Source organism: Coloeus monedula, assembly GCF_965178545.1.
Source record: "Coloeus monedula genome assembly, chromosome: 7".
In the NCBI taxonomy this organism is placed as follows: domain Eukaryota; kingdom Metazoa; phylum Chordata; class Aves; order Passeriformes; family Corvidae; genus Coloeus; species Coloeus monedula.
The window spans coordinates 26,425,777-26,453,432 of NC_138787.1; the positions used below are offsets into that span (position 1 = coordinate 26,425,777).

General features: G+C 45.5%; 1 protein-coding gene across 5 annotated transcripts in view; it reads left to right on the plus strand.

Annotated features, from left to right (window-relative positions):
• BIN1 (bridging integrator 1) overlaps nucleotides 1–11,201 on the plus strand; it is a 95,290-nt gene extending 84,089 nt beyond the window's left edge. For 3 of the 5 annotated variants that reach the window (XM_082284659.1, XM_082284658.1, XM_082284660.1), the window contains 4 exons: nucleotides 749–841; nucleotides 1,634–1,744; nucleotides 2,521–2,622; nucleotides 5,654–11,201. In XM_082284659.1, the coding sequence (XP_082140785.1) occupies nucleotides 749–841; nucleotides 1,634–1,744; nucleotides 2,521–2,622; nucleotides 5,654–5,761 (414 nt within the window). In that variant the 3' untranslated portion in view covers nucleotides 5,762–11,201. Of the gene's footprint in view, nucleotides 1–748; nucleotides 842–1,633; nucleotides 1,745–2,520; nucleotides 2,623–3,821; nucleotides 3,873–5,653 lie in introns of all 5 variants that reach the window. The other 2 variants (XM_082284656.1, XM_082284657.1) reach the window with 1 other exon arrangement.
• The last annotated feature ends 16,455 nt before the right edge of the window (nucleotides 11,202–27,656 follow it).

The window sequence follows — 27,656 nt, forward strand, 5'->3', positions numbered from 1 at the left end:
GTGATTTGTGGGTGATGCTGAATGTCCTTGGTGGTGGCAGCTTTTGTGCAGTAGAAACTTTCCACCAACACAAATGTGTTACACACCCCATCTGGAATATTCATAGAAAATTCTTAGTAATAGAATATTCACAACAGAATCCAAATTCACAACTCTTTGGGCCTGTCCAAAATCAAAGGGAGTGAAAGTTAGCACAGTGTCCTGTTTAGATTCAGTGCTAATGTCATGTTGATGCTGGGTCTGGACTAAATTCCATATATGGGCACATTATTACCATGCTTTTTGTTTCTGGGAGTAGGCAAGTACTTCAATATTCTGTGATTGTTGATCTTTGGAAGTCGACTGTGGAGAGATCCTTGTCCTTTGGCATGCAAGAGAACTTGTATTCTCTTACAAGTGGGCAACCTAGGTCTTATAATAGATACTGTGTGTTATGTAAAGTAGGTCTGCAGTTTAGATCGTGAATAGAAAGAGGCACACAGAATTTTTGGTGTTTCATTGATTTCCTCTGAATTATTGCCTAGTGCATGGCTGGAGTTGAGGGATTCTGGCTTTGTTGTGATTTCCATGAGTTGCAGAGAAAGAGGGAGACAGAAAGGTAGCCAGACCCTGCAGTGTCTCACCGGTTAGTCAGCAGATGTCACAGGCAGTGGCACAGAGCACTTGGGCAGGCTGAGCTGCACTTCTCTGCACACACATCTAACTGGAATGAGAATAACTTCCCACCGGGATGACTTTTGTATTGCAGCCTGCAGAAGCAGCCCATGCAGGAGCTGAAGCAGCCGGATCAGAAGCAGCAGCTGGAGCTGAAGCATCTAAAACTGAAGCTGACTCAGGATCGGTAAACACCTCAAGGGACAGCAGTCCCTTTTCTCCATCACATCCCTTTGTATAGAGCAGATGTGGGAGGCTGGGCTAGGAAAAGGGCTGTGTAGCTGCTTGGAAAAACACATCCTTGCCACCAGAGAACTTCCAATGCTCTTATTCAGGGACCAGACTTAGTTGTTGCATTTTATCTGTGTAATGCTTAGGGAGAAGTTCTGCTGGAAGATTCAGTTGAAGAATTGTCCCTTCACCCATGTTATGCAGCCAGCCCACAGCCCATGCTGCCCTAAGCTGTGTTGTCAGCTGGATTCCCCCTTGCTTGCCATTTACTTTACCTACCCTGTCCTCTGGGCTCTGGCTGTGTCTCCTGAATATCCAGTCTTCCTCTCTTTTTGGTGACACTGCTGCCATTTTAGGGGATTGGGGTAGGTCCCATCTCATGGCAGCTTGGTTCCTACAGGCCGTCTGTCACATTTGAGTTCTCTGTTCCATGAGGGCTCTATAAGAATGCATTGTGACCACAGCAACTGGGAAATGCTGGGCATTATGGTCCCAGAAAACCTATAACTCATCCCTGCCTTTCTGCAGCCTTAGGCAGAGGAAGACCGCAGTCACCAATCCTGCCTTCTCACTGCTGCTTCTGTTGTCCCTTGGGGTTTTTTTGTTGCTGACTGGTGTGCTGGGAAAACCCACTGAAGCCATGGGATGGTTGGGATCTGGATCCTCCAGGGTGGACTTGGAGCTTCAGTTTTGGATTCTCTTTTCTCAATGGCTTTTTTTCCCTTCCTTGGCTGCCACTGGCCACCAGAGCTCTCTGCCTGCGGTTGTTGTGGAAACCTTCCCTGCAACCGTCAATGGCACTGTGGAAGGAGGTGCTTCATCTGAGAGAGCTGACATGCCCCCAGGATTCCTGTTCAAGGTGGGTGTGTGGTTGTTGGGCACTGAATTCTTGGTGAGTTTTTTTTTTTGCCCTGTAAGGCATTAACTGCTTTCACTCAACATGGCCATGGGCTAGGCCACACTGAAAGGCAGAGTGGAAGATGAAGGAGAGAGAAAATTTCCTCTCCAGCAGTGCAGCTGCATGCAGTTCCAGATGTTTCAAAGGGTTGCGTAAGAGCATCAGCATCTAAAGGTCTTGTTGCGCTTTGCAGCAAAACCTGTTCTCTCTGCTGCAGTGCTTTCTATCTTGGTGGTGTGGTAGTGTCTGTTACAGACTCTGGATAGTGGATAAAAAGTTGTGCTCCTGACAGGAAAAGTTAAACTTTTGTGCAAGTGGCAAATTGAGAAGAGTTGGGAACACCAGCAGGAACAGAGGCCTCTGTGTTTGGGAGAGTTAGAAAGCCAGGATTAACACAGAAAAATTGGACTAGACAGGGAAGTTGGGTGGGTATTCTGAATATGCAAAGGTGAAGAGGAAGGAGTGATTTTGGGGGAGGATAAGCCACACATTTAATGTGGATTATGGAGTGTGTTAGCAAGACACCACAGATATATCATGCCCTGAAAGTGAGAATTGACAGCATCTTACTACAGAACATTTTTTTTTTTGTGCCCATTTTTTTTTTCTGTGAGTTCTATTGAAAACAGAAGAATGGTAAAGCCCTGAAGAATGACAGGAAGCTCATAACATTTAGTCTGGGTTCAGGTGGCATTATAGGCTGTAGTGCTCAAAGTGCTCCCCTCCTGTCCCTGCAGGTCCAGGCCATGCACGATTACACGGCCACCGACACTGATGAGCTGCAGCTGAAGGCTGGGGACGTGGTTCTTGTGATTCCATTTGAGAACCCTGAGGAGCAGGTGAGTGGGGGAGGCAGGGTGTGAGCCTGGGCCAGGTGGAGCCGAGGGGGTTTCTAGAGCTGCTTCTTTCTTCACTAACCGTTGGCTGGCTGGATGCTGAGCCATTAGTTCGTGGCTGGGAGCTGGCAAGAGAGCTGGTTGTCCTTGAGCTTGAGATTGGCTTCCTGCAACAGAGGGGAGGAGTCTGCTTGTTGTTGGAAAGTGGAGACATTATCCTGCATAAAGCATATGGGGTAGCCATGGGTTCTTGTCCCTATCAGAACATTTGAGCCAATACAGTGGCTCTCTCTGATCAAGGAGCCCAACAGTGCTCCTAAACTTGATGCACACTCCCAGTGACCACTTCAGCACAGACTGTGGCATTGAAAGAAAGTGACTCACACCTTACGATGTTTTGTTCTCTTTTGAGAAATGTTGGAGCTGTGAGAAATCTTGCACTTCAGCACAGCAGTGGCTGTTTCCAAATGACCCTATTTGGTCAGGAGATGGCAGCAGAATCAAAGGCTGGAGCAGGTCTCAGCTCCAGAGAACAATTCTTGCTGCCCATCTTCAACCTGAATTATTTGGTCATGTTTTTCTTTTGTTTGAGCTATTTCTTGAAGCCTTGAGTAAGTCCTCCTTGCTTTCTGCATTTGAGGACACCCAGCTGACAATCTGCAGCAATTTTACTACTTTGACTGAGAGAGGTGGTGAGTTTATAAAATACTTGCTCACATCTCCAGGTTTCTGTTTGGAAAAGAAAGAGAATTCTCCAAATCAACTCAGCAGTTATCAGCTCTTTGGGTTTGGCCAAGTTCAGATAAGACCTGGATTCCACAGGGGGTAAAGGGAAGGCGAGGTAGTTCTCTGCCTCAGAAGATGTGGATCCTCTTTGTGGCCCAGCTGTTTGGCTTTGTGAATTATAGAGGCAGATCATGCTGATGCTTGTGAAGTGGAGCTGTAAAATGCCAACAGTTCCTACACAGCTGGGGGGGGGGGGAGGAATTTTTGGGGAACAGACAGTGATTCCTTCTAGAGACAAGACTCCCCACTAGGTAGGACTGCCCTCCACAGGCACTTGTGAGCATTTCTTTCTCGGAAAGCTTTCTATATGGGAAATGAGTGGCAGCTCCCCCAGTTTCTGTGGTAGGAGATGGCATTTGTGGAGCAGGTGGCATTTTTGGAGCAGAGTTTTTCAACGCCCTGTGTTTGCACTTTAGCTGGATGTGGGTGCAACAGCCATGAACTCGAGACTCTCCAAGCTGCAGAGGGTGAGCTCTGAGTGTTGCTAACATGACTCTGTAGCTGCACTGAAGCCCTCTAACCCTTCTACAGTGTATCCTGTGTTACAGCTCATTTCCCTAACCTCGACCATACCCAGCCAGGAACTGCTGGCTGTTAACATGTGCATGAACTGTGCACGTGAGTGGAGGGAGCATAGGATAATAGACTGATTCATGTCCCCACCTTGCAGCTTAGGTGTCACTTTGTGGGTACATCATCCAGGCCTGGATGCATCTCTCTTGATAGAAGAGAAGGTTTAGGGCATTTGATAGGAGAAAGGGTTGAGGGCAGCAATACTTCTAAGCTGGCACTTCAAGTGACGTGGTTTAAAATTGTCAAGGCCCAGTCTGGGTCCTCGTGTCTAATCCCTACAGCCGAGGAGACCCTTCAAAGCAGGATGTGGTGGGAGTGATACATGCATGCTGTATGGCACAGCACTATGTGCAGATGGATGAGCTTTTGTGCCTGACATGCTGTGAGCTGGAAGCTGCCTTCTAGACACTTGGGCCCAGTGTCTTCTGCCTTGTTGTTTGTCTTCCTGATTTATGGCATGTCAATCCTTCTACAGCCCCTGCAGCTGGCTGCTGCAGATGGGCTCCCATCTCGTGTCATTCCCATGATGTCTCCTGAGTGTTCCAGTCCAAGGCAGCAGTCAGGGCTAAGTGAGCCTGCAGGCTCTGGGAGCTGTGCCACTCTCGTGTCTCATGCTGCACTCTTAACCCATAGGCTGCCCCATTGCAAATGAGTGGGGTATGTGCACCCTGAATGGGAGCTTCTGTGGTGGCAGCTCCAAGGCATGCGGAGAATGGAGTGGTTGCACACCTGAGCTGCAAGCTCACTGCAGACCCCTCTCACCTTGAATATCTTGAGTACTTTGAATATCTCACTCATGTGCCTAGGATGGAACAGAAATCTCAATGCTAGACAGCCTGCAGGCTGGGAAGTCTGGTTCTGCTCATGAGCAGGTTCTACCAATCAGGGCTCCTTTTGCCTCAGTGAAAATTCATGTGTGTTTATAGATGTAGAGGTTGGAGGCTAGGGAAGATGTTACTGAGAGACCCTGAATCTTAAATCACATGTAGCCAAAATTTGGGAGTTTAGCTAACTGCACCTTGCATCAAACCAAACAGACTGCTGGGTTTTGGGTAGAGGGGTTGAGCTCCTCAGCTCCCAGTTCCCATAGATCAGGATTCCAGCATAGCAAACAAGACTGATTTCCTGTACCACCTCTAAAATCCAAATCATCTGGGTGCTCTGACTGGAGAAGGAAGAGCACCTTCCGAGGCTGATTCATCCTTTCCAAAGACTTGTACCTGAGATGAATGGGGTGAATTACATGCTGGAGGTACCCATCTCTTTTATGCCTATGGAGAATGCTAGGCCCCTCATGTCTGGATTGTGAAGGATCAGATAGGTGATTCCCATCCTGTAGCTCTGGAGTCTCTTTTGGCAGAATTTTTTCTGCTTCAGTGGGTGTAAATTTTGATGTATTTCTGTTATGCTTGCTCTAACTTTTTATTGTGTCTCTGCACAGTCTGGGTCAGATGGGACCTTTGGTACCAACTCTGGTGGGATGTAGCCTTTTCTCTGTTTACAAGGAAACAAAAGCATTTTTTCCTTTTCCCCCATACTCCTCCTGGATTGTCTCCAAGCCAAGTAAGAGCATGGCTTTGGTAATCCCTTGGCACCTCCTTGGCCTGCACTGTGTAATAAAAATCCCTGCTCACATCTATATCCCTTAGCACCTGATCTCTGTCTTCTCCTCCAGGACGAAGGATGGCTGATGGGTGTGAAGGAGTCTGACTGGATCCAGCATAAGGAACTTGACCAATGCCGAGGGGTTTTCCCTGAGAATTTCACAGAACGGGTGCAGTGAGAGTCCAAGTCCACCAGCTGCATTTCTGCTGGAAGAAAGCAAGTTTTCTGGTAGATAATTGAAAAAGAACAACGAAAGGAAAAGAAGAGAGAATTTTAAAGGAATAGAAGCCTGAAAAAAAGTCAACTTAAAGGGTGTGTTCTTCTGAAAGAGCAAGGTTTCAGAAGTTAATTGAAATTCAAAGTGTTATTGAAATATATACATATTAATAATAATAAGGCAATTCAGATACCCTCTTCCCCTTTGGTTTAAACAGCATTTGGATTCAAAGGACTGATGCAGAAGCAACTCAGTGAGGTTCTCCAAGTACTGCATTGACTGAATTGTCAGATGTCAGTCTGATTCCTGGAAAGGCAGTATTTGTCGAACAGCTGGAGAGTAGAAGCTGCATTTGCTCTTGGGTGGGTTAATCTGTTTTGTCTTGAAGGTGGCTTGCATGGCAACCATAAAAATTCAGCCTTCCCTACATTTTCAACCTACAGTAGGCCAAACTTTCTGTTATGCTGTTGAAAAAAAAATTTAGTGTATAGTGTTCACCAATACAATGTATGTGTGTGTGTGTGTATTTTATTTTCTTCCTTTAAAACAATGTTACATAAACTGTGATTTTATACATGTCAAGATAGAAGAAACTACATGGAAAGGGCATGAAGAAGGTGAAATGTGTGAAGCTGTGCTCAGTCCAAAGTTCTTTCAAATGCCGACACCTACATTCTCACAGTAGTGTTGGCCTGTGAAATCCTAAGGGGAATGGACATAATCAAGAGGAAAAACAAGACAAAACAAATAGATGCCATTTGGATGTCTTTGAAATTTAGGAGAGGGAATCCTCTACCACACACATCCTCATCCCCTATCCCCCCCCAAAAAACAAACCCAAACCTATTGGTGGTTTCAGAAAAGCTTAGATTCATGTAGATGGGAAATAGCTCTAAAATCTACTGGTTAGAAAATTTGCTTTTAAAGACAGAGATAAGGGAAGATTTTTTTTTTTTTCTGTAAGAATATCAAAGAGAAAACACTGAGAAAAAACAGATTGCTTTCTGTGCTTTTCATTGGCATTGTTTTTTGTGGAATTGTATTTCTTATTTTCCTTTGAAGAGTTCTGTAAGTGAAATATCGTTAGATCAGCTTTCTCCAGTGCTGTGCTGATGATCAAGTTAACCTCTATGAAAACTGGACTCTTGAAATGCTCGTTTAAAATGGCTGTGTGACTTCATGCTATTGTAATGCATTAGAGAGGAAGGCAAGAATATCAAAGTGTCAATGTCAAGAAGACACTCTGCAGTCTAATACTGATGCTGACTCCTTTCCTTTACCTTTCTTTTGCTTCTGTTTGTTTTTGAATTTTTTTTTTTTTTTTTTTTTTTTAGTTTAGGCAAGCAGATGACAAGGCTGTTTCTAAGTGCATATTACACTTGTTAATATAAGCCAGTCTGACTCTCCAAGACTCTAAAGTCCCACAAAGGTACTTTATAAACTTTACTTGAATACTGATGCAGCTGGCAAGTAAGTCAGGCTATTTTAATTTTTTACAGCTTCCCCTCCTCCCCTACGATCGTCTTGCCCTGAAGGGATTTTTAACAGTGAGGTTACCCTATGCTCAGGATCACTCTGAAATAATCTTCCAAACTGATAGGACTTGGCTTTTGTCAAAGCTGCACAAAATGCTGACAGAGTACTGAAAATCTCACCTTTTCCAATCTGTTTGGATTATTTGTAGAACAACAGAAAAACATTGTAGGGCAAAAATTGTGGTTTTTAAAAAAATACTTAGTTTGGAGGAACAGATCTGATTTTGATTAGAAAATATATTCTTATAAATGCAAGCATTGTTGGAGCTCCTGCTGCTTTCAGCTTGGGAGATGATCCATGCTAGTTATTTACAGCAACGTAACAGGCATTAAATCTGTCCTATATACCCAAACTCCTTTTCCTTTTTAAAAGAAAAAATGTGCAGGAATTTATTTTTCATCACTGTTAGAAACCCCAATAGTATTTACGAGTAACTGCTCACAATACAGAAGGACTGGACTCCACAAGTTAAAGTATAGTGAGTTGTTGCTTTAGAATACTTCCCTGTTTGACTTTTTTTTCCTTTTTCATCAGGGTTATTATTACTCTTTTTTTTCCCCCCAAATATCTATTTTTATGCATTTGTGACTCCCATTACTCCTTTAAAGATTATTCATATAAAATATACATTTAAATATACATAGAAATATATATATATTAAAAAGCGGGTTGATCCAATTAACATAATGCCGTCAGCTTAAAATGTTTATTTTTATGCAAAACCTGTGGATAATAGCTTTGTTTTTTTAAGAAAAGGACAAGATTCTAAGTACCAGAGCTGTGATTTTTGTCTTGTAGTAACTGTTCTAGACCATTTAGAAAGCTGTGCTGATACCTAATTTATTGTGGGTTTTTTAGCTGTTGTTGTCCTCTGCTGTGTTTGAACCAGATGACTGTCCCAACAAAGATCCTTGTAAGGCCTTTTCATTTTATTGAGCTTGCAGAGCAACTATCCAGTACTGTATTGTCCCTGCAGAAGTGGTAGCACTCTGCAAAAAAGGGATGTTGTTTTCAGGTCACATGAGTGATGCTCCAGTGTTTCTGGTGGGGAGAGTGTTGTGTCTCTCTCCATTTGCTTCCCCCAACCCCAAAACCCCCAAGCCCCCTTGCTTAGAGCAGGTTAGGGTGGGTTACCTGGATCTTGCATTGCTCACAGATAAGTGGTGTCAGCACATCTCAGTCAGGTTCTGAAAATGCGGGATCAGACCCACGGTTTATAAATTGCCTTATATGAAAGTAGGATGGCATAGCAGGAAACTTGTAGATGGCAGTGTTCTTTACAGCCAGGAGATCTGTCTCCTGGGTCATGTTCAGCCCCTTGTAAACAGCCATGGCTCCTCCCATTTTCAGTGTTCTTACATCTCCTAAATACCTTGATTCTGGTTGGTATTACCTGGTGAAATGAACTTCCCATCTTCTTTGGTTTAGGTCTGATTCAAATAGAAAGAGGGACAGTAGACTCCCAAGTAGGCTGTGCCCACAGTGGTTTTTCAGTTTGCAGGCTGAACTGAAAAATCTGAGAAAAAATGTAAGGGTGACCTGAGACAATTTTTTTCCATTTTCTCAGTGGAGTGAAAAAGGGAAAAGTTGAAACAAGCAAACAAATCCTTTAATACCAAAATGAAACATTCATTTTAGGGTTGCATTTTAACTTTTTAACAAATGTTATGTCTTGGGCTGCAACAAATTGCTTTGAAGCAAAAATGTGAAACCTTCTGTTTTGAAAATGCTGAAAGAAAATGTTTTGATGTCAGCAGTCCTTTTGCCTTTGCCTTTTTTCTTAATCTGATGACTGGTTTCAGTTAACCCTAAACTGTGTTTTTTTGCAAATACATTATCCACTGAAGAGAACCCAAAGAAGCCTAGTTCTGCTCCACTGACACATACACTGGACACATTTCAGGGATTACTTGCTATCTGGCCCATCAAAGCTGCTGTTTTCCCCATTTAATTATCTTCCACTTGATTGTTTTACTGAGTGAACAATAAAAGCATCTCTCATCCCGTGCCACTGACTGGTTTGGTAGCCAGGCTAGGAAAGGCATTCTTGCTCTGTTGGCCTCAGTTTGGTTACAGATTTATGATACTACTCCAATTTGAGCCTAATCCTAGTATGAAGAAGGAATTAGTATTTACCCAGCTGATAAGAAGGAAATAAGGCATTGCTTTCCCCCCCTTTTTCTATCTTAGCAGTGTCAGTAATATATCTATTAGATAGAGTTAAGGAAAGGTCCCAGGGTAAAGATGAGTGTGGTGTTCCAGGCAAGACTCCCCCATACTCTGTGCTATTTTCCATGGGCATTCATCAGCTGTCTGCTTTTATCACCTTTGTTTTTCTTGGCTGTTGCTGTGATGCAGTAAAAGGGGTTGTGCAGGTTTATTTCCAGCTGCTTTGTGTGAATTGTGCCACAATCCTTGAAGCTTTGTTCACAGTTGCAGAACCCTTTCCTGACCCACTATCCTAAGACCATGGCCAAGGCAGACAGCCCCAAGTCAAAGGGGACCTGGAGCACTAGTGAGGACTCCATATACTGCCTGGAACAGCTCAATTAAGTTTTGCAGTGGCCTCTTGGAGGGAAGAGGCCCAAGGCTAAGGAGGTGAGGGAGGATGGAAGGATGATCCATTATCTTTTTCATTTTGGGTTGATGCACTGAATCCCTCACCTCTTGGTTTCAGGGAGAAACTAGGGCTGAGAACAAAATATGAATGGCCAAGATGTGTATGGTCAGGCTGATAACAAGTGCCTCTTGCCTGCCAAGGGCACTGAGTTCAGAGCTTCCTCTTTTCTGCTCTGAGCCAGACAGATGCAATGCTCTGCCACAGGTATTTTGGATGCTGTGCAATCAATGCCCCAAAACAGTGAATGTCCTCATCTGGAAGATGCAGAGGTGTCTCTCAGCCTTTTCTAAGAAGACCCATGGATCTCCCACAGACAAGGCCTGTGTGCATCTAACACAGTCACGTCTAATTTCAGTAGCGTCTCTGTCTCTCAGCATCTGGTCCCACTCTCCAGCTCCTCTCACTTCCCAGCCTCTCCCATGTTGTTTGAGGATGATGGTGGCATAGGCCACATCCCACCAGCCAAAAGTGCAAAGCTAGAAGATGCACAAACATGTCCATCAGCAAATCCTACACAATGCAGCTTCATAGTGCTGATATCAGGAAAACAAGCAACAGCTTTTCTTCTCTGGACTGCCAAAGGGAAGCTATTCCTTGCCACACAGGTACCTTCACACTTGGTACTGGTGCAGACACATCTCTGCTTGCATGCTCTGGTTCACACCTTTTTGCATAACTCCTGATGGAAAGGAGTCCTGGGTGCTGCCAGAGCAGGACTATGTCACCAGCACTCACAAAGCATCCGGTCTAGTTGACACATGGGGGCTGAGAATTAGAAGACTCGGAAATTTTGCTTATGAAACCAAATGGAGAAACTACAGCTGTGAAGACTGCTCTGTATGAGCTTGTACTTCGATGTGTCCTATGGCTATAATTCCTTCACCTCTTTTTGCAGCTTATTCTACTAATTGTGACCCTAGTCTGCATTTCATGGTCCCTACTTGAAACTTGCCAGATGCAGTCCTGGGCTTATTGCTTCTCTTTAGCTGAATTAAGTGGGAACGACTTTGGCAATGTATTAGCAATCTCTTTTCCTTCTGTTAATTCAGTCTCTGAGTTTAATCACAATGACCTGAGAAATGTTTGGGGGTCGAGTGATTTTTAATTAATTTTGTTTTGTTTAAACAAAGCTGAACAATTCCCATTGTATTTAGAGCTGTGATGCCCAGTTCCACAAGTACTAGATGAATTTGTCCCATCTTGTTTCTTGCTGATGTTCAGAAATATAATTTGTGTCATCCTAAATCCTGTGTCAGTTTCTCTCTCTGTTTTTTTCGTACCTTTATATTAAAAAGCTGAAACAATTCAGGACATTTTTTTTCCCCACAGAGGTGAGCAGCTTCATAGAGGTTTGGTGTCCAGGCACCTTTAACACTGGGAATTCTTACAAACATGTGGGGTGGAGATGGTGATGCTGGTCCTTACAACAGCAGAGTAAGGTCTTGTGGCAGCCATCTCTGTTCCAGTTGATGGTGACAACAAATGAATGTAGTGTAGGGAAGGATTTGAGACCTTTCCTTTTTATTAGCTACTGACCCCAACGTGATGTGACCTTCATCCTCTAAGGCAAGTCTGTTGGTGGGAGTATGACACAGCAAGGACACTGCCCCACCTGGGCAGACTTCTCTCAGCCCCCTCTGGCCTGCTGCCACACCTGCGTGAGCTCAGTTCCCCGGCTGGCTTTGGGGTCAGCTCTTTAAATGGGACCTTTCCTTTGTAGATGGAAAGGGGGTGTTTGTGCCCATCAACCACAGGGAGTGGGGACCTTTGAGGGACAGGATAAGAGGGACTCACAGTTCATAGCTGACTGTTTTGGGGCCACTCCCTTGGAATGCCTGATTCCAAACAGGCTTGGCACAGCTGCACATGGGACTCGGTGTGTAAATAGCAAGCATTGGCCAAAGGCCAGACTGGGATCTGATGTAGATTGGTGCCAGTTAGCACTTTGATGGATGGACTGCCAGAGTCCGCTGCCTTAGAATGCAGCTCCACAAACCCTGGAGCCAGCTTGGGGAGCTGGCCAGACTGTGCTTGCACCGTTCCTTTGCTTTCAGACAGCCTTTTAGCCTCTCCCCTCTATGGCACTGGGATGGACCTGAGTCACATCTTGCAGCAGAGGGAGAGCAAGAGGCAGGCTGTCCCTGAACTATGACTGCAGTTGGTGACTCAGGCTCTGTCTTGGCATGGTGGCTCCTGTGAGGCTGAGACGGGCCAGCTCTGCTGCAGATGGAAGCTCACAGGCCAGGAGCAAGACCCAGTGGCACCCTATGCATGCCTTCTGCATGTCCTTCCTCACACAGTTTCATTCCCATCACCTAGAAATACAAAGGAAATGGGAGGGGAGAAGACAGACAAGTGGGAGCAGTGAATAATTCATTGTTAGAGTCTCTGCTCAGCTGCCTAATTCATTCCCAGTGATGTTTTGTTGCAGCAAACAAGCAGGCCTCATTGGCCATGTGCAGGCTCTGGCCACAGAAGCCGTGGCAGCACATCTGGAGCATGATCAGGCTCATGGGTCCCTGGTCCAACCTTTACAGCCCTCATCACACTGAGGGAAGACTGAGCTTCTGTCTGGGAACACAGCTGGAGAAGGAAGCCTCTAAGATGGAGGAGACACATGTGGCACCAGGTGAGGCTGGAGTGCCTGGGAGAGGGCAAGGTGAAAGCCAGGGTATTATGTGCTGCAAGGGACTGGCAGTGGGTGGTGTCAGTCACTCCATGACATACCCACATGAAAGGACAGGTTGGTACCAGAGCTGTCCTTCAGCAGGAGCCCATGCCACCTGGGAAGACCCCGTGACAGGAAGCTTGAGCCCCAGTGTGGAGCTAGGAGTCAGTCTGCAATGCTGAGGAGGAGAAGATGGGAGTTTGGGGCAGCACTCAGCAATTTCTCCTGTTTGCTGGCTGGGTGAAGCTGGTTCCCTTTGCAGAGCAGAATTGCTGCTTCAGCAGGTGGAGGAGCCTTTGCTGCATAGCCCAATCCACAGAGCCATTAATAACAGTGTGGGAACAGGAATTCAGCAAGTGCCCATGATTAATTAGCTCATCACGGGCAGTTAATGGCCAGGCTGCTCTCCTTGGCCCTGTGGTGCAGGTAATGGAATAGGCATCGCTTCTCACTGGACAACGTGTAGCCCCCTGCCAGGAGCAATGGGCAGACTCAGTGAGCTGTTCTCATGCGCTGCTGAGAGGTATGGGGTGAGACTGTTTTTTTGGATGCTGGGAGAATAGATCTGTAAGGGAGCTTGTTAGTTATCAAAGTCAGCTAGGCAACTCTGGCACAGCCCCAATCTAATATCAGCTTTCCTTTTCCTAGAACTGGCATTATCTCACGTCTTGCTCGTGCTCCCTCTTACTGAGGCTGACTTCTTCACACGTACTCTGCTTGTCTCAGCACTTCCTCATGAATTAATATATAGAAAGTCAGGTGCCACCTATGCTGCATCAGGCACCGGAGGTGACAGAGCCGTGCAGTAACGAGGACATGAAAGCAAGGGTGCCTTTTGAAATCCAAGTGATGAGGAAGCAATCCACTCCACATGTGACCCTGCCAGGGAGAGGGCTGAACTCCACCAAGTACAAGTGATCACCTCTGTCCCAGCAGCTTGGCAATAAGATAGGAGAAAGAGAAGCTCTAGCAGGAGTGCAAGATATTAAAATTATATTGCACATATTTGCATTGTTTGAGCAGCATGACACAGCCCAAGGTGTGAAATGAATGTGATGAGACTGAGACTGCTGCTGTGCCTGTGAGGAGTGCAAGCCTTGTTCTGTGTCCCAGAGGGAATCATGTGCCCCTTTAGGGCATGTTCTGTGACAGTCACGATGTGGGCAATTAGGCAGAAGTGACACGTGTTCAGAAACCGCTGTGCCACAGGCTGTAGTTTCTCCTATCTCCAATTCAGAGACCTGTGAGAGCCTCCTAGAGTGACTTCCCCTCTCTAATGTCCAGAATTGCCTCCGTACATCTCTATTAGAGGCCTCCAAGAGAGACCTGACTATTGATTTTGCACAAAGTGCTGTATTTGCTGTTGAAGGTGATGATGCCTTAGGAGTGAGCTGGCCACATGGAGGCACTCGTGACATCCGTGAGCTCCTTGCCTCAGTATGAAACCCCCGAAGGTCTGAAAAACACCTTCTGTATGCCGGACTTCTGGCTGGCTCCTCTGGGGAAATCTGAGGAAAGCTCAGACTCAGAGCATCTGTGCTGGGAGCAGCCAGGGTGTTTTGGTGGCTGGGCCATGGCTTTGCACTTAATGATTACATTAACCAGAGATGTTTCCAGCCCCCTACGAACTTTCCCCATAATGCACAGCAGAAGCTGGCTTTGTGCCTCTCTGACAAGCGGCCACCTTCCTAAATCCTCAGCAAGTTTCACCTGAAGCCATCTTGTGAAGCGTCATGTCCATCTTCTGCCTCCTAAGCCCTCTTTCCTGTGCGAGGCACTTCAGGGAAGGCTGTGCCTCTTGCACCCCAGAGGCAGTGATGTACCAGATCAGGAGGACAGGTATTTAATTTGCTTTGCCCTGCCCTATCTGGCAGCTCGCAGCATTGCTCCCTGTCTCAGGCTTTCTGCTGTGTCTCTGACAAATTGTTGCTCTTTCCCATACGATACAGATGTTTTTGCAGGACTGTAAATTACTCCCATCTAGTAACTCTTTTATGAAGCACTTTTTCTCCATGCAGTAAAGAAAAATGCAACTGAAGAGGTAATTAAATGTTTACTGTTAAGTACTTTATATATTATATACTATAGATCATTCCATGCATTAAACAATCCATTTAACTCCCTTTACCAGCATTATTGTCTATTATTAGGTTGATCAGCATTCACATCCTGTAACTCTGCATTTCTATCTAATTACCCTTTCTTTCTTACTTCATATTTCTATTTAATTAAGCTCAGCATCAGAGCTGAATTCCCTGTGCTCAGCACTAGCAGAGGATTTGATCCTTTCAATGCTTGGGAGTCCAAGGGGCACCAAGTTTTAAGCAGTCTTTTTGGATATCTGCTGAAGTTTTCCTCCCAGAGTCAGACCCTGCTTAACTCCCAAGAAATTTGTGTCCGTGTAAGAAGCTGTGGGTTTGTGACCTTCTGTTATCTCAGATTATCAAAGAGATCCCGTAGGCATGGTGGCTGCAGCTGGTCTGTCTGCAATGGTTGTGTGGAGCATCCAGGCACCACACATGGCATGGTAATGGATAGGGTTTTCCTCTACTTCCTGACTGGAAGGGCAGGGAATTTGTGTTGTGAGGGGCTCACACTTCACTCTGGATGTCGGGGTCAGGATCAGCAGCTGGGAATAGTTTGTTTCTTACCTGACCAGGGCAAAAATGTACGTGCTGATGCTCTTCCACTTGCCCCGGGCTCTGGGGCTGGTGGGGCAGGACACAGGACCTGCCTGTGAGGGGTTTGTCAGTGACAAACCTTTGCAAAGTTGCTCAGAGTTTGACCTGCAGAGGGGCGCATTTTTAAGTGGCATGTTAGTGAAATGTGTGGGTGTGAGGAGGCTGTGATGCTGCACGAGGCTGCCTGAGGCTGGTGTGGGTCGGAGCGCTGCTGGGACATGAGCTCACATCATGCCTGCTGATAACATGCTCCTTTGGCACAAACATGTGCTCTGTTCTCTCAATCCCCGAGCCCTGGAGTCTGCTACAGGAGGCTGTCAATTATAATCTCTCCCCCTCAGACGTTTTTGGGGATACCCAAGGCACACAGCGTGACAGCATCACTGGAAAGCAGATTAAATAGCAGACAGGGAACACCTTGCTTGTCACCACTTAGCATCCAAGCTGCAGTGGCTTTGAGGAATTGTCTGGGCCCTTCCAGAGTCCCTGAGCAGCTCTTTTTGCTAGTATCAGTCCAGAACAATCAGCAAATTGAGTTCTTTTTATTAACTTTAAAAGAAGACATTAGCCTCAGCCAGGAGAATAAAACCAATTTATGAGGCAATTAGCTCTGCAAAAACATTTCAGTCTCCCCAGAGCAGCCATCTGAGGAGCATCTTATTCCAGCTGCACAGCTTCTTCCGGCCTTGGGTTTACAGCACACTCCATTTATCATAAATAATAATAATAATGGATAAACAAATGGCTTCCTGATGAGTGTGTGAGACAGCCAGGAAGGTCTTCTCTGCCTGAAATTAGACTGTGTTGTTGATTTCCTCCTTCCAGGTGTCATTCTTGTGGCCTGTTGGCTTGACTGTGTTTCATTCTGATACGCAAGCTCTTTATAAGCTGTATTATCTTATGTGGGCTTTTTGTGGGATCTGCAACAGGGTTAGGTACAATTCAGAGAACCTGGACTACATGAAGAGGCCATAGCAGCAAAGTGTCCTGTATGTATTTTCCAAATCCCTTTGTAGGAATTGCAGCTTTCTCAAGAACTGCCTATTAACGCTGGAAATACGGGGAGAAGCCAAGAATGGGGTCTTCCTCTGCTGTTATTGTTCTGATACAACAAATTCTGGGTGATGAAGGTGGTGCAGGAATGAATGTGGATTGGAATTAGAACAAAAGTTTGATTTTCTATTTCTGGGCTAGCCTGAAACTTCCAAATTTGCCTTAAAAGCAAATTGAGATTAAAAGTTAAAACTCAGTTTCAATGAGCTGATGTACAATATCACTCTGCCAAACACAGAACTCATATTTTCTGTATTTTTCTGTTACAACTTTTCCGTTTTTAGGACAAACATCTGTTTCCTGATTTTAATTGCATAATGTTATTGTGGAAAAGTAGAAAATCAAAAAGCTAAAACATAGTATTTCTACTACAAATATTCTACAAAATTTTACAATTTTGTTAATAAAGCTTTTTTGTTTTTGATGTAAGGTGATACAGCTGGAGTGCTGACCAGCTTTGTTTGGCTTATGTATGGAGCACCCCTAAGCAGAGCCCTTGGCTTGCACCATTTTTATCTCCCGCAGCAGGAGGGAATCCTGTAGATCTTAGTGTGTGTTAAGAAACTCAAGGGGAAAGAAAGTGCAACTGCTGTGATCTTACTAAAATATTCAGAAAGAGAAAGAGCTAAAGCCCAAGCTTTTCAATATGAATCGAGATGCCCAAAAGAAAATTTCCTCTGGATACTTTTCAGGTACTAAAGTTGGGTTTCCTGTACATCTGTTTCTCTCTGAGCTCTCTTTCTGGATCTCCAGAAATATATACCCAGACCTGAAATTCAATATAGTTATTAGGCTAAAGAGCATGAAAGGACAGGGGAAATTAATGAAAGCCAATGTTCAGGGTCACAGCCAGCAGCAGTCCTGCTGGTTGCTGTGACTCCTGGATGCAGCTGTGGATACAGCACAGGGTATAGCATGAATACCTTTGGATTAACGACCTTCCAGCGCCCCTACCTCAGGCGTGGTGGCTGCAAGCCCTTGGGAGGTGAGCTGCTTGGAAGAAGGCAATGGGAGGGAGCCAGCATGCTCAAGCCTTTTGCAGCAACTTCCCATGCAGTTTCCAGTTGTGCATTTGTCTCATGCTCCACACTGAAGATGGGATTTACAGCCACTCAGCAGTGCTGCTATCAGCAGCTTGACTAGCCCAAGTTTATCAGGGACTTTAAAGGATTTAAAAAAAAAAAATTTAAAAAATCCTCTCCTGCTCCACTTCTTTCTCCATCATTGAGTTAAAGGTCTGTTAGCATATCCTTTGGAATAATTCTGCCTTTAAATTTTGATGAGTCAGTGAGTCCATGCAAGACTTTTTAAAAGCTTTTAATTCTAAGCTTTGGGGGTTTTACACAGCCAGTTTAATCTGTAATGACTTTTTTTCATTTCCACTTGAACTTTCTGCTGTTCTGGTGCTCTTTAACTCCTGCAAGGCCTCATTTATGATGTGTTCAAACACTTGCACTGGGAGAGGAATGGTTCTTCCAATACCCTCTTTTAATTAATGTGTAGGTGATATTCTTTAAGAGATGCTGCCACTGAAAGGATTACATGTAGCTTGAAGAAGACCTAACCTCCTAAGGTGTTTGCTGTTGTGGCTGCACCATTCTGTGGGGAGTCTGTAGTAACTGACCTGCAGCCTCTGTGTGTGTGTGTAACAGACTGTGCATGCACAGCACTGAAGTCATTCCTGCTTCTGCCCTCCCTGTGCACGGTACTGTTCATCCAAACAGTTTTCACAACTTAGGGACATGGATGCTTCAACAGACCATGTCAGCCTTCCAGGAAGGATGGGACCCGGCCTAGTTTTTAAAACTGAGGGGTTGGTTTTGTGCTAAGGGCTGGTGCCAACCATCACACTGGCTGAGCAGAAAGATCTCGAGCTGCAGAGAACAAAATCGGGCTCTCCCCAGCCGAAGGTGAAGGGACACAGTGGCACAATAGTAGCAAAGAGAGCAATGTTTCAGCAGCCCTTCTCTGCAGGACAGGTAGCCAGGCCAAGCCTTTGGGACACATGAAGTGTCTCACAGCAGCAACACTCCTAAAACACCTCTGCCTCACCTGTCTTCAGGTGCAAGGTAGTCACTAGGCAGTTGCTTGAGTGGAAGAAAATGGAAAAATAAGCAAAGAAAATGAGGGGAAAAAGGGTGAATTGTGTTGTACTTTGAAACCATCTTCTGTTATCTGTGTTGTTACATGTCTCAGCTTTGATAGCTGTTTAGTTATCTTCTGGCCAAATATGATGATATACAAAAGCTGTCCCCCTTTGATACTCACACAAACGTAGGCACTGCTGTAGTGGAAGCAGCTGTCAGCTGGGAAATTGCACAGAGGCTGCTGGGTTTTCATGTCAATTATGCAACTATTCAGACATCATAGTGGGAGGCTACAGTGTGATGTTTGGGCTGGATTTCTAAGGTGTTTTATGTGCTGGAAGATTCAGATAAATACTTGTGGGGACTGAATAAGAAGCCTCCATGCCTAAATCCTGCTGAAATCATGAGTGTTTTGTTGTCAGAGATGCCAAGGTGCTTCTGAGTAGCCCCATTTTCAAGAAGAAATGTTGGTCATGTGTCATGGAGAGCTGGCAGCTACAAAAATACCCAATGCCAGAGTAAAAAAGATAAATGTATGATTTGGTGTCCTTGCCATTGATAAAGGATTGCCTCTGGAATATTAAAGATCGTCTCTAAATAAGGGTAGGTGGGTCAGGAAAGGAAGTTCAGCTGCAACAGGCTTCGGGAGAGCTGGCTTCAGTCCTTGCCCTGCCCCAGACTTGCTGCATAAATACAGGAGGTCATGGAGTTCCAGGCTCTTAAGAACACACCAGGTGAGGCAGGTTTAGAGGTCTCTCACCCCATGTCCTGTTTAGTCCCTGAACAGGTTTTGATGGACACTGTGTCCAGTTTCTGTCAGAAATCACTAACACATATGGCTTCCTGTGGGATGAGATGGGCTTCTTCTCATCTCCAGAAGTAATATTATTCATGTTCTCTCAGCAGGAAACCTGTCAAAAAAGTCCAGTATCATGGTAGGATAGCATGATGTGTCTCCTAGGGGTTGATCTTCCTTTTGGGACAGCCTGGAAGGAACATGTCTCTCTTATAAAAGCCATTGCAGAAGGGACAAAATGTCTTTTAGTGTTACTAGAGACATCATGACATGATTGTGCTTCTTCAAATTCAAGACTACATGGCAGCAGGCCGCCTTCAGCTGTCTGATATGAGAACAAATGATGCCCTCCTCTTACAGCTTCTTTTACACTTAATTCTTCCTTATGACATTCATATCTTGCTTTCCTGCTACAACCAGGGTCCTGGCTGGCTCAGGAGCTGGGCTTTGACAGGGATGAGTCCTTGCTTGCCAACCCATTCCTTTAGGGCTCCTGTAGGACTCGCCGCTGTGGCATTTGGGGCTTTTGCTATGACCCTGCTGTCGCGATCTCCGGCGGCTTGTCGGTGTCAGATAGTGAGGTGCCGTGAGCTTCCAAAAGCGTCTCCTTAGCGAAGCCGCTCGGCAGCAGCACCACACACTCACCCACCTGTACCCGCACACACACACGCGGACAGCTCCTTAAAATGGGTCGATGGCAAAGAGACGGGAAGGGTCTTCCTATACAGCTCTATGAGAGGTTTATTGCAGCCACACCTCTGAAGGCTTCCAGGGACAAAGACAAAGAACATGGCAGGGCCCAGGTTTAAAAATGGGAGCAGAGAGCATCAGCGACCAATGATGTGAGGGCACGGGGCGGTACAAAGGCGGGACTAGGGTAAGGGAACCAATAGGGAAACTCTGAGGGAGTGGTGATGGGGCAAGGGCCAATGGGGGAACAGGGAGTGGAGAACCTTCTTGGGCAGGGACATATAAGATAACGTGGGGTGGGGAGGTCAATGGGCCAACCAGGGATGCAGAACGGGGGTACCTTAACATACCAAAGCAAGTCATCGTGGGGGAAGTTCTTTTTGTCACCCTAACCTGGGGAGGAATCTCTGCTCTTAGGGACTGTCCTACCTGGGGACTATCTTTGTCCCTTGTTCAGTAGGGTCACCAACTTCTGCAGTCTGCTACCATGCAGCAGTTGTTTTTCTCCAGCAGAAACAGCTCACAAAGACCTCAGTCCTGTAGTGTTGCAGCCTGGACTCTGAGTTTAGTGGGGGAAGAAATCAGAGTGGGAGGGAGGCTGTGGAGCCCCAGCAAAAGGCACGCTTCTTGCATGCTGTCTCGTGTTGTGGCTGGAAATTGTCTGGTAGGTGTCACTGGTCTGTGAGGTGGGATGGAAGAAAGCTAACGGGCCCCATCTCAGCTGGGGAAAAGCATTTTGTAGTTAGGATAAAGCCCTACAACTGCCAGACTTGCAATTTCTTTACTGCTTACTTACTATGGGGAGCAAGTCATATGGCCCACTCTTCAGAGGATAAAAGTTCTGTTGTCTGAGGATGGATCACACCCAGGACTGTGTGGCCCAGCCATCAGATGAAGAAGGGCAGAGCATAATGGCTGCTGGGCAGGTTTTTCAGCAGCAAATAGAAGACAAGGCCAACTTTTCTGATGAGGAGCTGGGGGGTGTGTGTTATGGTCATTAACATGGACTTTAAGAGAACCAGCAGCTCCCTGTGTTTTAAAGTCCAGTCAGTAGCACTTAATAGCCCTGGCTCTCTGCAGAACTCCCTCAGCCTGTTTGCAGTCACTCCCAGCAGTGAGACTGGTAGATTTATATGATTTTACAGGGGTACAGAAGAGTTGCTTTGCAGCACAGCACCGTTTCCCCTTAATGGACTCTGTGACAAAGCAAATTTTGGTGATGTAAAAGTGCCTGGGCTGCTGGACCAAAGTACTCCATTTGCAACACCCTGCGGTGAGTGAAAGCCACAGGACTGGTTATAGCCATGCTGAAAGGTTGTGAAAGCACTGATCACACCAGGCACTTACAAAAGCCAGATTTATAGCAGTGACCTGTCCATTAAAAAGAATAGCATACTTTTCACTCCTAAATTCAGCCTAATGTTAAAGAGTCAGCATGCTGAGCGTTGCACAGAGTGTTGCAGACAGGGTATCTCCATGAACACTTCAGAGGACTGGAGTGTGTTACTGAAACTCTTGTGCAAGGGCACATTTCTTCTTTCAAGATGGCTCAGCTCCAGTGAGGAAGGAAAAGAGTCCCTGTGAGGTGGCCATCTCCCCTGGGAGCAGCATGACCCCTCAGCCTTTGGAAAGTTGCAGGAGGCAGGTTGTGAGCAAGGAAGGATGCTTGAAGGGTGGTCCTGGTAGAAGAGGAATAGTACACTGTGAGGAGAGAGAAGATCCTACATTCAGGGTTGAAACCCTGCCACAGTTTGCAGATAAACGCCCAGATGTGGGCCTTTATACCATGATGCCAAGCAAAGCCTCTGTCCCTCAAGCACTTCATGCTGCATTTGTAGAGGAGGGCTGGGAGGCTCAGCAATGGCTCTGCTGCAGGGAATCTGGATTGACAGAGTGGTGTCACAGCTGACACCTGACGGGCTTTTATCTAGACAGCACAGCTATGAGTGCTTTGCCTGGTTAACGTATTACTTGGACTTCAGGAATGAGATACATCTGGGCCACTTTGGTGACTTGTCTGGCTGAAGCCAGAAGCTTTAAAAGCTTTCTTCATGGCTGTGGGAGCTGCTGCCTAAACCAGGCAACACCAAGATCCTGTTGCCTTATGCAGCTGAACTTCTTGCTCTGTTGCTGTTGTGCAGCTCCACAGGAGCAGCTCAGGGTGGCAGTGCTGCTCCGTGGTTTGCACTGTTCCCCGTGCTCATTCCATTTTCTTGCTGACACATGGGGAGTTGTATCCCCAGAGGGAGCATCAGGGATTTCATACAAAAAAGTCCACAGATGCAAACTGCAGAAATCTGTGTCCTGCCATGCTGGGTTTAATTAAGGGCACTCTGGAAAAGTTCCTGTTTGGCAACATCTCTCTTTCTCCAGTCACACTGTGCTGGAATTCAAGTGTCTTTATGGCAACACTGCGTTTGGGGTCACATCTGGTCATATTAAGTCAGTGCTGTGTAGGAAGAGAAGGTTATTTCTATTTTCTCCATTTTTTGCATTTCAAGTGACCATGTGTGCCAAACACACATTTCTGTTACAAGTGGTAGAAAGGAAAGTGTGTAACCTCTGTAGGCAGTATCAGAAAGGAGCACTATAAAATGCCATGCCATTGATCGTTAGCACTGTCTAGTCCCAAAGGAAAGTGTCACCTTTGAGTGACAGCACTTCATCCTGACATCATCTGGCTGAGAGGGAGCAGTGGCACATGAATCTGGAACAGACAAGGCCTCGTGGTGTGCTGGTTGCTGTTTCATTTGTGCTCTCAGCACTGACCTGTCTCCTGGGGATGATTGACAGAGTTTCATGGGTTTGAGAAACTTCAAGCAGCTGATATATGGATCTCAAATCTGCCTACTAAATATGTTTCATTTATTTTCCTATGCAATTTTTAATCTGTGAAATCTATTTATCCCATATAACCTACCTGCCTACCTAATTAGACGCAGTTGTATGAATAAACACAAAGGCAATGGAACATTACATTTTTTTCCTAGGCTTGTCCCTTTTATTCACAAAAATCATTGTTCAGTCCCTTGATGTTAAGATTTTTTCTTGTTTTTCCTGGATATCCAGTGTAGCCTGACATAAGGTACCTAAGCTGTACTGTTACCTTTTCCCTGACAACATATCTGCTGTGTGGATGCTCTGTGGTTTTTATGTGAAACCTGTGGCCCATGTGCTTAAAAGCAGGTATATCTGTCCAGAGGCTCCCAGACAGAAATAAGGCAGCCTTCATGATGTATAAAGAGATATAGAAATACATTTATGTGTCTATATATGAACCATAAATCCACCCACTGCTATTCACAGTGGCTTTCTGTCAGCTTTGCAGTGGAGAATTTTGGAAGCCCTGGCAGGGAGGTGTCCTGTCAGAGGCATCCTGCTGGGTGGCACGGTGTACAGGTGAGTACATGTATATATCTGCATGCTTCTTCTCTGTAATACATCACTCAGGGCTAGCCCAGCCTCAGAGGTAACATCCCATCCTGGTGAAGAGGCAGATTTAAGGCCTAAAATATCCTTGAACCTTTGTTGATTTGGGAAGCAAAGTATCTCCACCTGTTCTAGACAGCATCAGGGCTTCCCCTGAGCTTTGGTATTGCCCAGGGCAGCTACCTGGATTTTGAATCATGACTTCTCCTCATCCAGCTGGAAGTTTCCCTCACCAGCTCCTTTCCCCTTGCTTGTGCTTTGGATCTGCTCCTTGTACAGTGAAGGAATACCTCTGAGCCATATGTGAGTTAGTTGTGATGATACAGCAGAGTGCCAGCAGTGCTTGGGCAGAGCAGGTCACGGCAGTGGATGACCCACTTGTTTCCACATCTGGTTTATATGTCTCTATGACTATGTGGAATGAAGCTCAGAGTTGCCTAAGGAGAAACAGCTCCATCAGGAAGAAGATTTGCTTTCTGTTCCTGCATTCACTTCCCCTAAGCATAAACCAGCAAGGGTATTTTGCCAAGGCTGTAGAGACTCTTTGGCTAGAACTAGGAAAAGACAAAGCACAAAGAATAAAGAGAAGTTGCAATATGTAAAATGGAGCCAGATACAGTTTTCCAGGATTTGCAAACCCCACAAAATCCAGGCAGGGCATTTTAACCCTCAGAACAGAGACAGCAGTTGCTTTTTTGGAGGATGAGATATTCTGTGGACTATCTGCAGCACAGGTCTCTGCTGCTGTGTCTCTCCTGTTGCTGCTAGAAAGGGAGCACAAAGGCTCCTGCTTAGTAGATATGGCTGAGAATTTCTCCAAAGCATCAGATGTCAAATCAACATTTTCAATCTCTTCTCTCTGCCTGAGTTACTTTCCCTTCATGTTCCTGTCACTGTTTTTCTCCTTCTAAATCCTCCCTCTCCTTCTCCCTGATCAAACCCTTTCTCTCATGGCAAACATCATTACTTCAGCAGGTGAGATGAAATACGCCTCAGTCTACCTCAATCCCACTGCAGACAGAAACCCAAGAGAGAAGGGCAAAGAACAGCAAATAAGGAGGTTTGCAGAATGCCAACACAGCAATGACAGTGAGAAATACAAGACAAAGCAGTTAACCACACAAGAAAATAAATGCTCCTGTGGGAAAAGTCATACACTAATGCCTATTAGCTTAATAGCCCTGTGGTTTAGGCAGAGGGCTGAGAGATAGGGGGTCTGGGCTCTGTGTGCTGCTGTGCTGCAGCCTGGCTGTCACTTGGGAGGCCAGATCCTCACTCTGCCCCTGGTCAACTTTGCTTTCAGCTTTGCCCCTTTCCAGTGTAAAACAGAATCCAGTTTCTGTGGGGCTGTCAGACACTGGCTGAGGCCAGGAACACCTGGAAGAACCCACGCTGCTGGATGAGGATTTCACCAGAGGTATGTACACACTTGTGCAAGGGACAGGTCTGTCCTTGTGTGTGGTTCCTTCTCTCTGTCCAGAAGCTGGAGGTGAGTGAAGGTCTCCAGCACTGGTCTTCAGAAAGAGACTGCACACAGTGTGCCCAGTCCAAACCCCAAGTGCTCTGGTGGTTTTTTTTTTGGTTGTTGGGAATTTGGGGACTGAACCTCAGAGTGAAAAGGTCAAAGCAAAATAAAAGAGATTAAATGGAAGCAAATGGTAGAGCCAGTCCAACAGAGAGCAGGAGATAATCAGCAGTGCCAGTTTACCAGGAAGGTTTATGAGGGAAGGAGAGCAAAGATTCTCTTGGAGAAAAGATAAAGAGGCAGATTATGATCTATTTTACTTCATAGTGCTTCCTGAAATGGAGCTGAGGGCATTGTTTTCTGCTTTAATATATTGTGTTAAACATTAAAGGAATGAAGGCAGGGAGCCTGAGTAGCGATGAGTTAATCTGAAAAGCAGACATCTTTTAGGCTGGGGAGTAGAGGAACTTTATTGGTTATTATTAGACTTTTCAGCTTACAATGGACAAGTCAATATTTTTTTCTTTTGACTGCTGCTGTTTTCTCCTTTGATTGTTAAATCCCCTCTCTGTCTAAAAATACCCTGCTTTGAACAGAGTCTGCTTGTATTTAGCAAATGGCCTGAGAATGCTGAGCATTGAGTCTGTGGGGCACATAACTCAATCTGAGCACTGCAGAGGCTAGATTTGGGGAGGTATTGGGAGATAAACCCCCTGCTCTAGCTCTTAGAACCAGGAATGTATCAGCTCCCAGCATCCTTTTGTTGTGGGAAGGATATTTATCCTTAGGGAGGATAAATAAGGTGATGAAATTCCATGTTATGGATTATGAATGATCTAGACAAGGAATTTTAAAGAAGAGTGGTTGAATGGAGGTCCTACTACTAGTAACTCAATGTATGAGACCTTTATCACTCTTTAGCCTTCTAAGACTGCCAGGAGTTAACACAAAAATAATTGTTGGACAGTGGGTAGATGGGGATGCTTAAGCACCCCAGGGAGAAGGGAGGTCTCTAATGATGAGGATGTTGCCAAACACTGCAAAAGGCTTAATCAAGCCAAATATTACAATTAACTGTTGTTAACTACTGCTCCTTACATTGCTTAAGAAGGGAGGACAAGGTTCCCTATACCTGGAAACTTCTACAGGCATGGGGATGAATTTTGAGTAGATATTTAAAAAAAGGGTGAAATATTATATGTTTCCTCTTATAACCATGCCATGTCAGATTTACTACCTTGCAGTGGCTGGCAAGGAACCTATTAGGAAATAATACTATTACCTCAGAACTGGGATATTAATTTTTAATCGATTACTTCTTTGTGATGATGATGGAAGTGGAATATCAAAGATGGGTGAATGGTGTAGCACATGCTCTTGCTGTTCTGGAAGCACACACTAGGCCCCAAGCTGTTTTTAAGTCTTTCCTTTCCCAGCTGGCCAAAATAAGATGTGCCAGCCTTCTCCTGCATCCTGCTAGCTTGTGAGCATCTCCCAGTCTCTAAAGCATTCTTTGTCACTGTGCCACTGCAGGTGATGGATGGGGAAGCAAGGGCAGGAGGAAGGGTTAAACCTTTTGGTTCCAGCAGGAATGAGTCACTGAAAGATGGTTTATATTGATGAAAATGAATAGAAATCCCCTGGCAGAGGAAGGAAGCAGAATTTGCATCACTCCATGATCTGAAGGGGACAACCAAAACATGGCACAGGACACCCAGGCTTGTCTTGGAAGGGAACTGCACTGTGCAAGTACCACCAGAGAGGCATGAGCAGGGGTTCCTGGCTCCTGCCACCACTGCTGCACTGGCAGCCCAATGCCACTCACTTGTGGGTGTCACCAAGATCCAGCTCTGCCCTTTGAGTGTCTTCGGGCTTTCCTGTGAGGCGGGTATCCAAGGCTTTAACCAGCTCCAAACAAATGCTCCGCAAAGACTCTGGCTGGAAAAGCAGCTGCTCTTTCTCCCCAGGCTGTCTTCTGTACCTGCAAAACCTGTTATTCACTGTAAAGCAAAGCATCTGTTGCCTACACATGGTAAGACAGAACAGCCAGTGTCTGAGGATAAAATAGGAGGGGAAAAAATTGCTCCAGTTGCAGCTGCCAGTGGGGAGCAGCATGGAATCAGGGAGGCTGAGAACGAGCCAGAGAAACACCAACCCTCAGGCCCTCTCTGAGTAAAGTCTCTGCCAAACCATGCTTGACACAAATGGTCAAGTGCCTTGCTTTTTAATATTCTACCTGAGGAAATGGGCCCTCTATGCCCCCAGCCCCTCAAGCTGAAATAATTTGGCCACTCATGTGAATAAGGAATGCAATTTTCCCAAAGCAAGCTGTGTTTCTCCTTAAAAATTTCATGAAACAGTTATGAAGCAAGAAACTTTGGCTTTCAAAGAGGAGGTACAATCAGAACTTCTGGTGGTGGGAGGATGTCCATGTGCAAACATATATGCACAGATGTTATTTACAAACAAATTAGGGCTTGTTTTCCAAAAGGACTTAGTTCTTGATTTTGGTATGTTTAGCTTTGTAAAGTTAACAAATCTTTCTAAGGTAGCAAATTCCCCCAAAAGCTTTCAATCCCCATTAATCTGAGTCTGTTATCTCAGCTGCATAACAGTTTACTTCAGCATGGGCTGAGGAACATGGTTTTCAGCCTCCTCTGAAAAACACAGGATGAAAGAATCCATTGCAGTTGACAGATAAGGATTGATATTTTGTGAGAGTGTGTGTGTGTGTGTGTGTGCACCCATGTACACTTCAGCCTCAGAAAACAGATCTGCCACCTGCGTAGAAGCCTGCTTTGAAGCCTCAATAGCAAAGCAAGCAACAATGG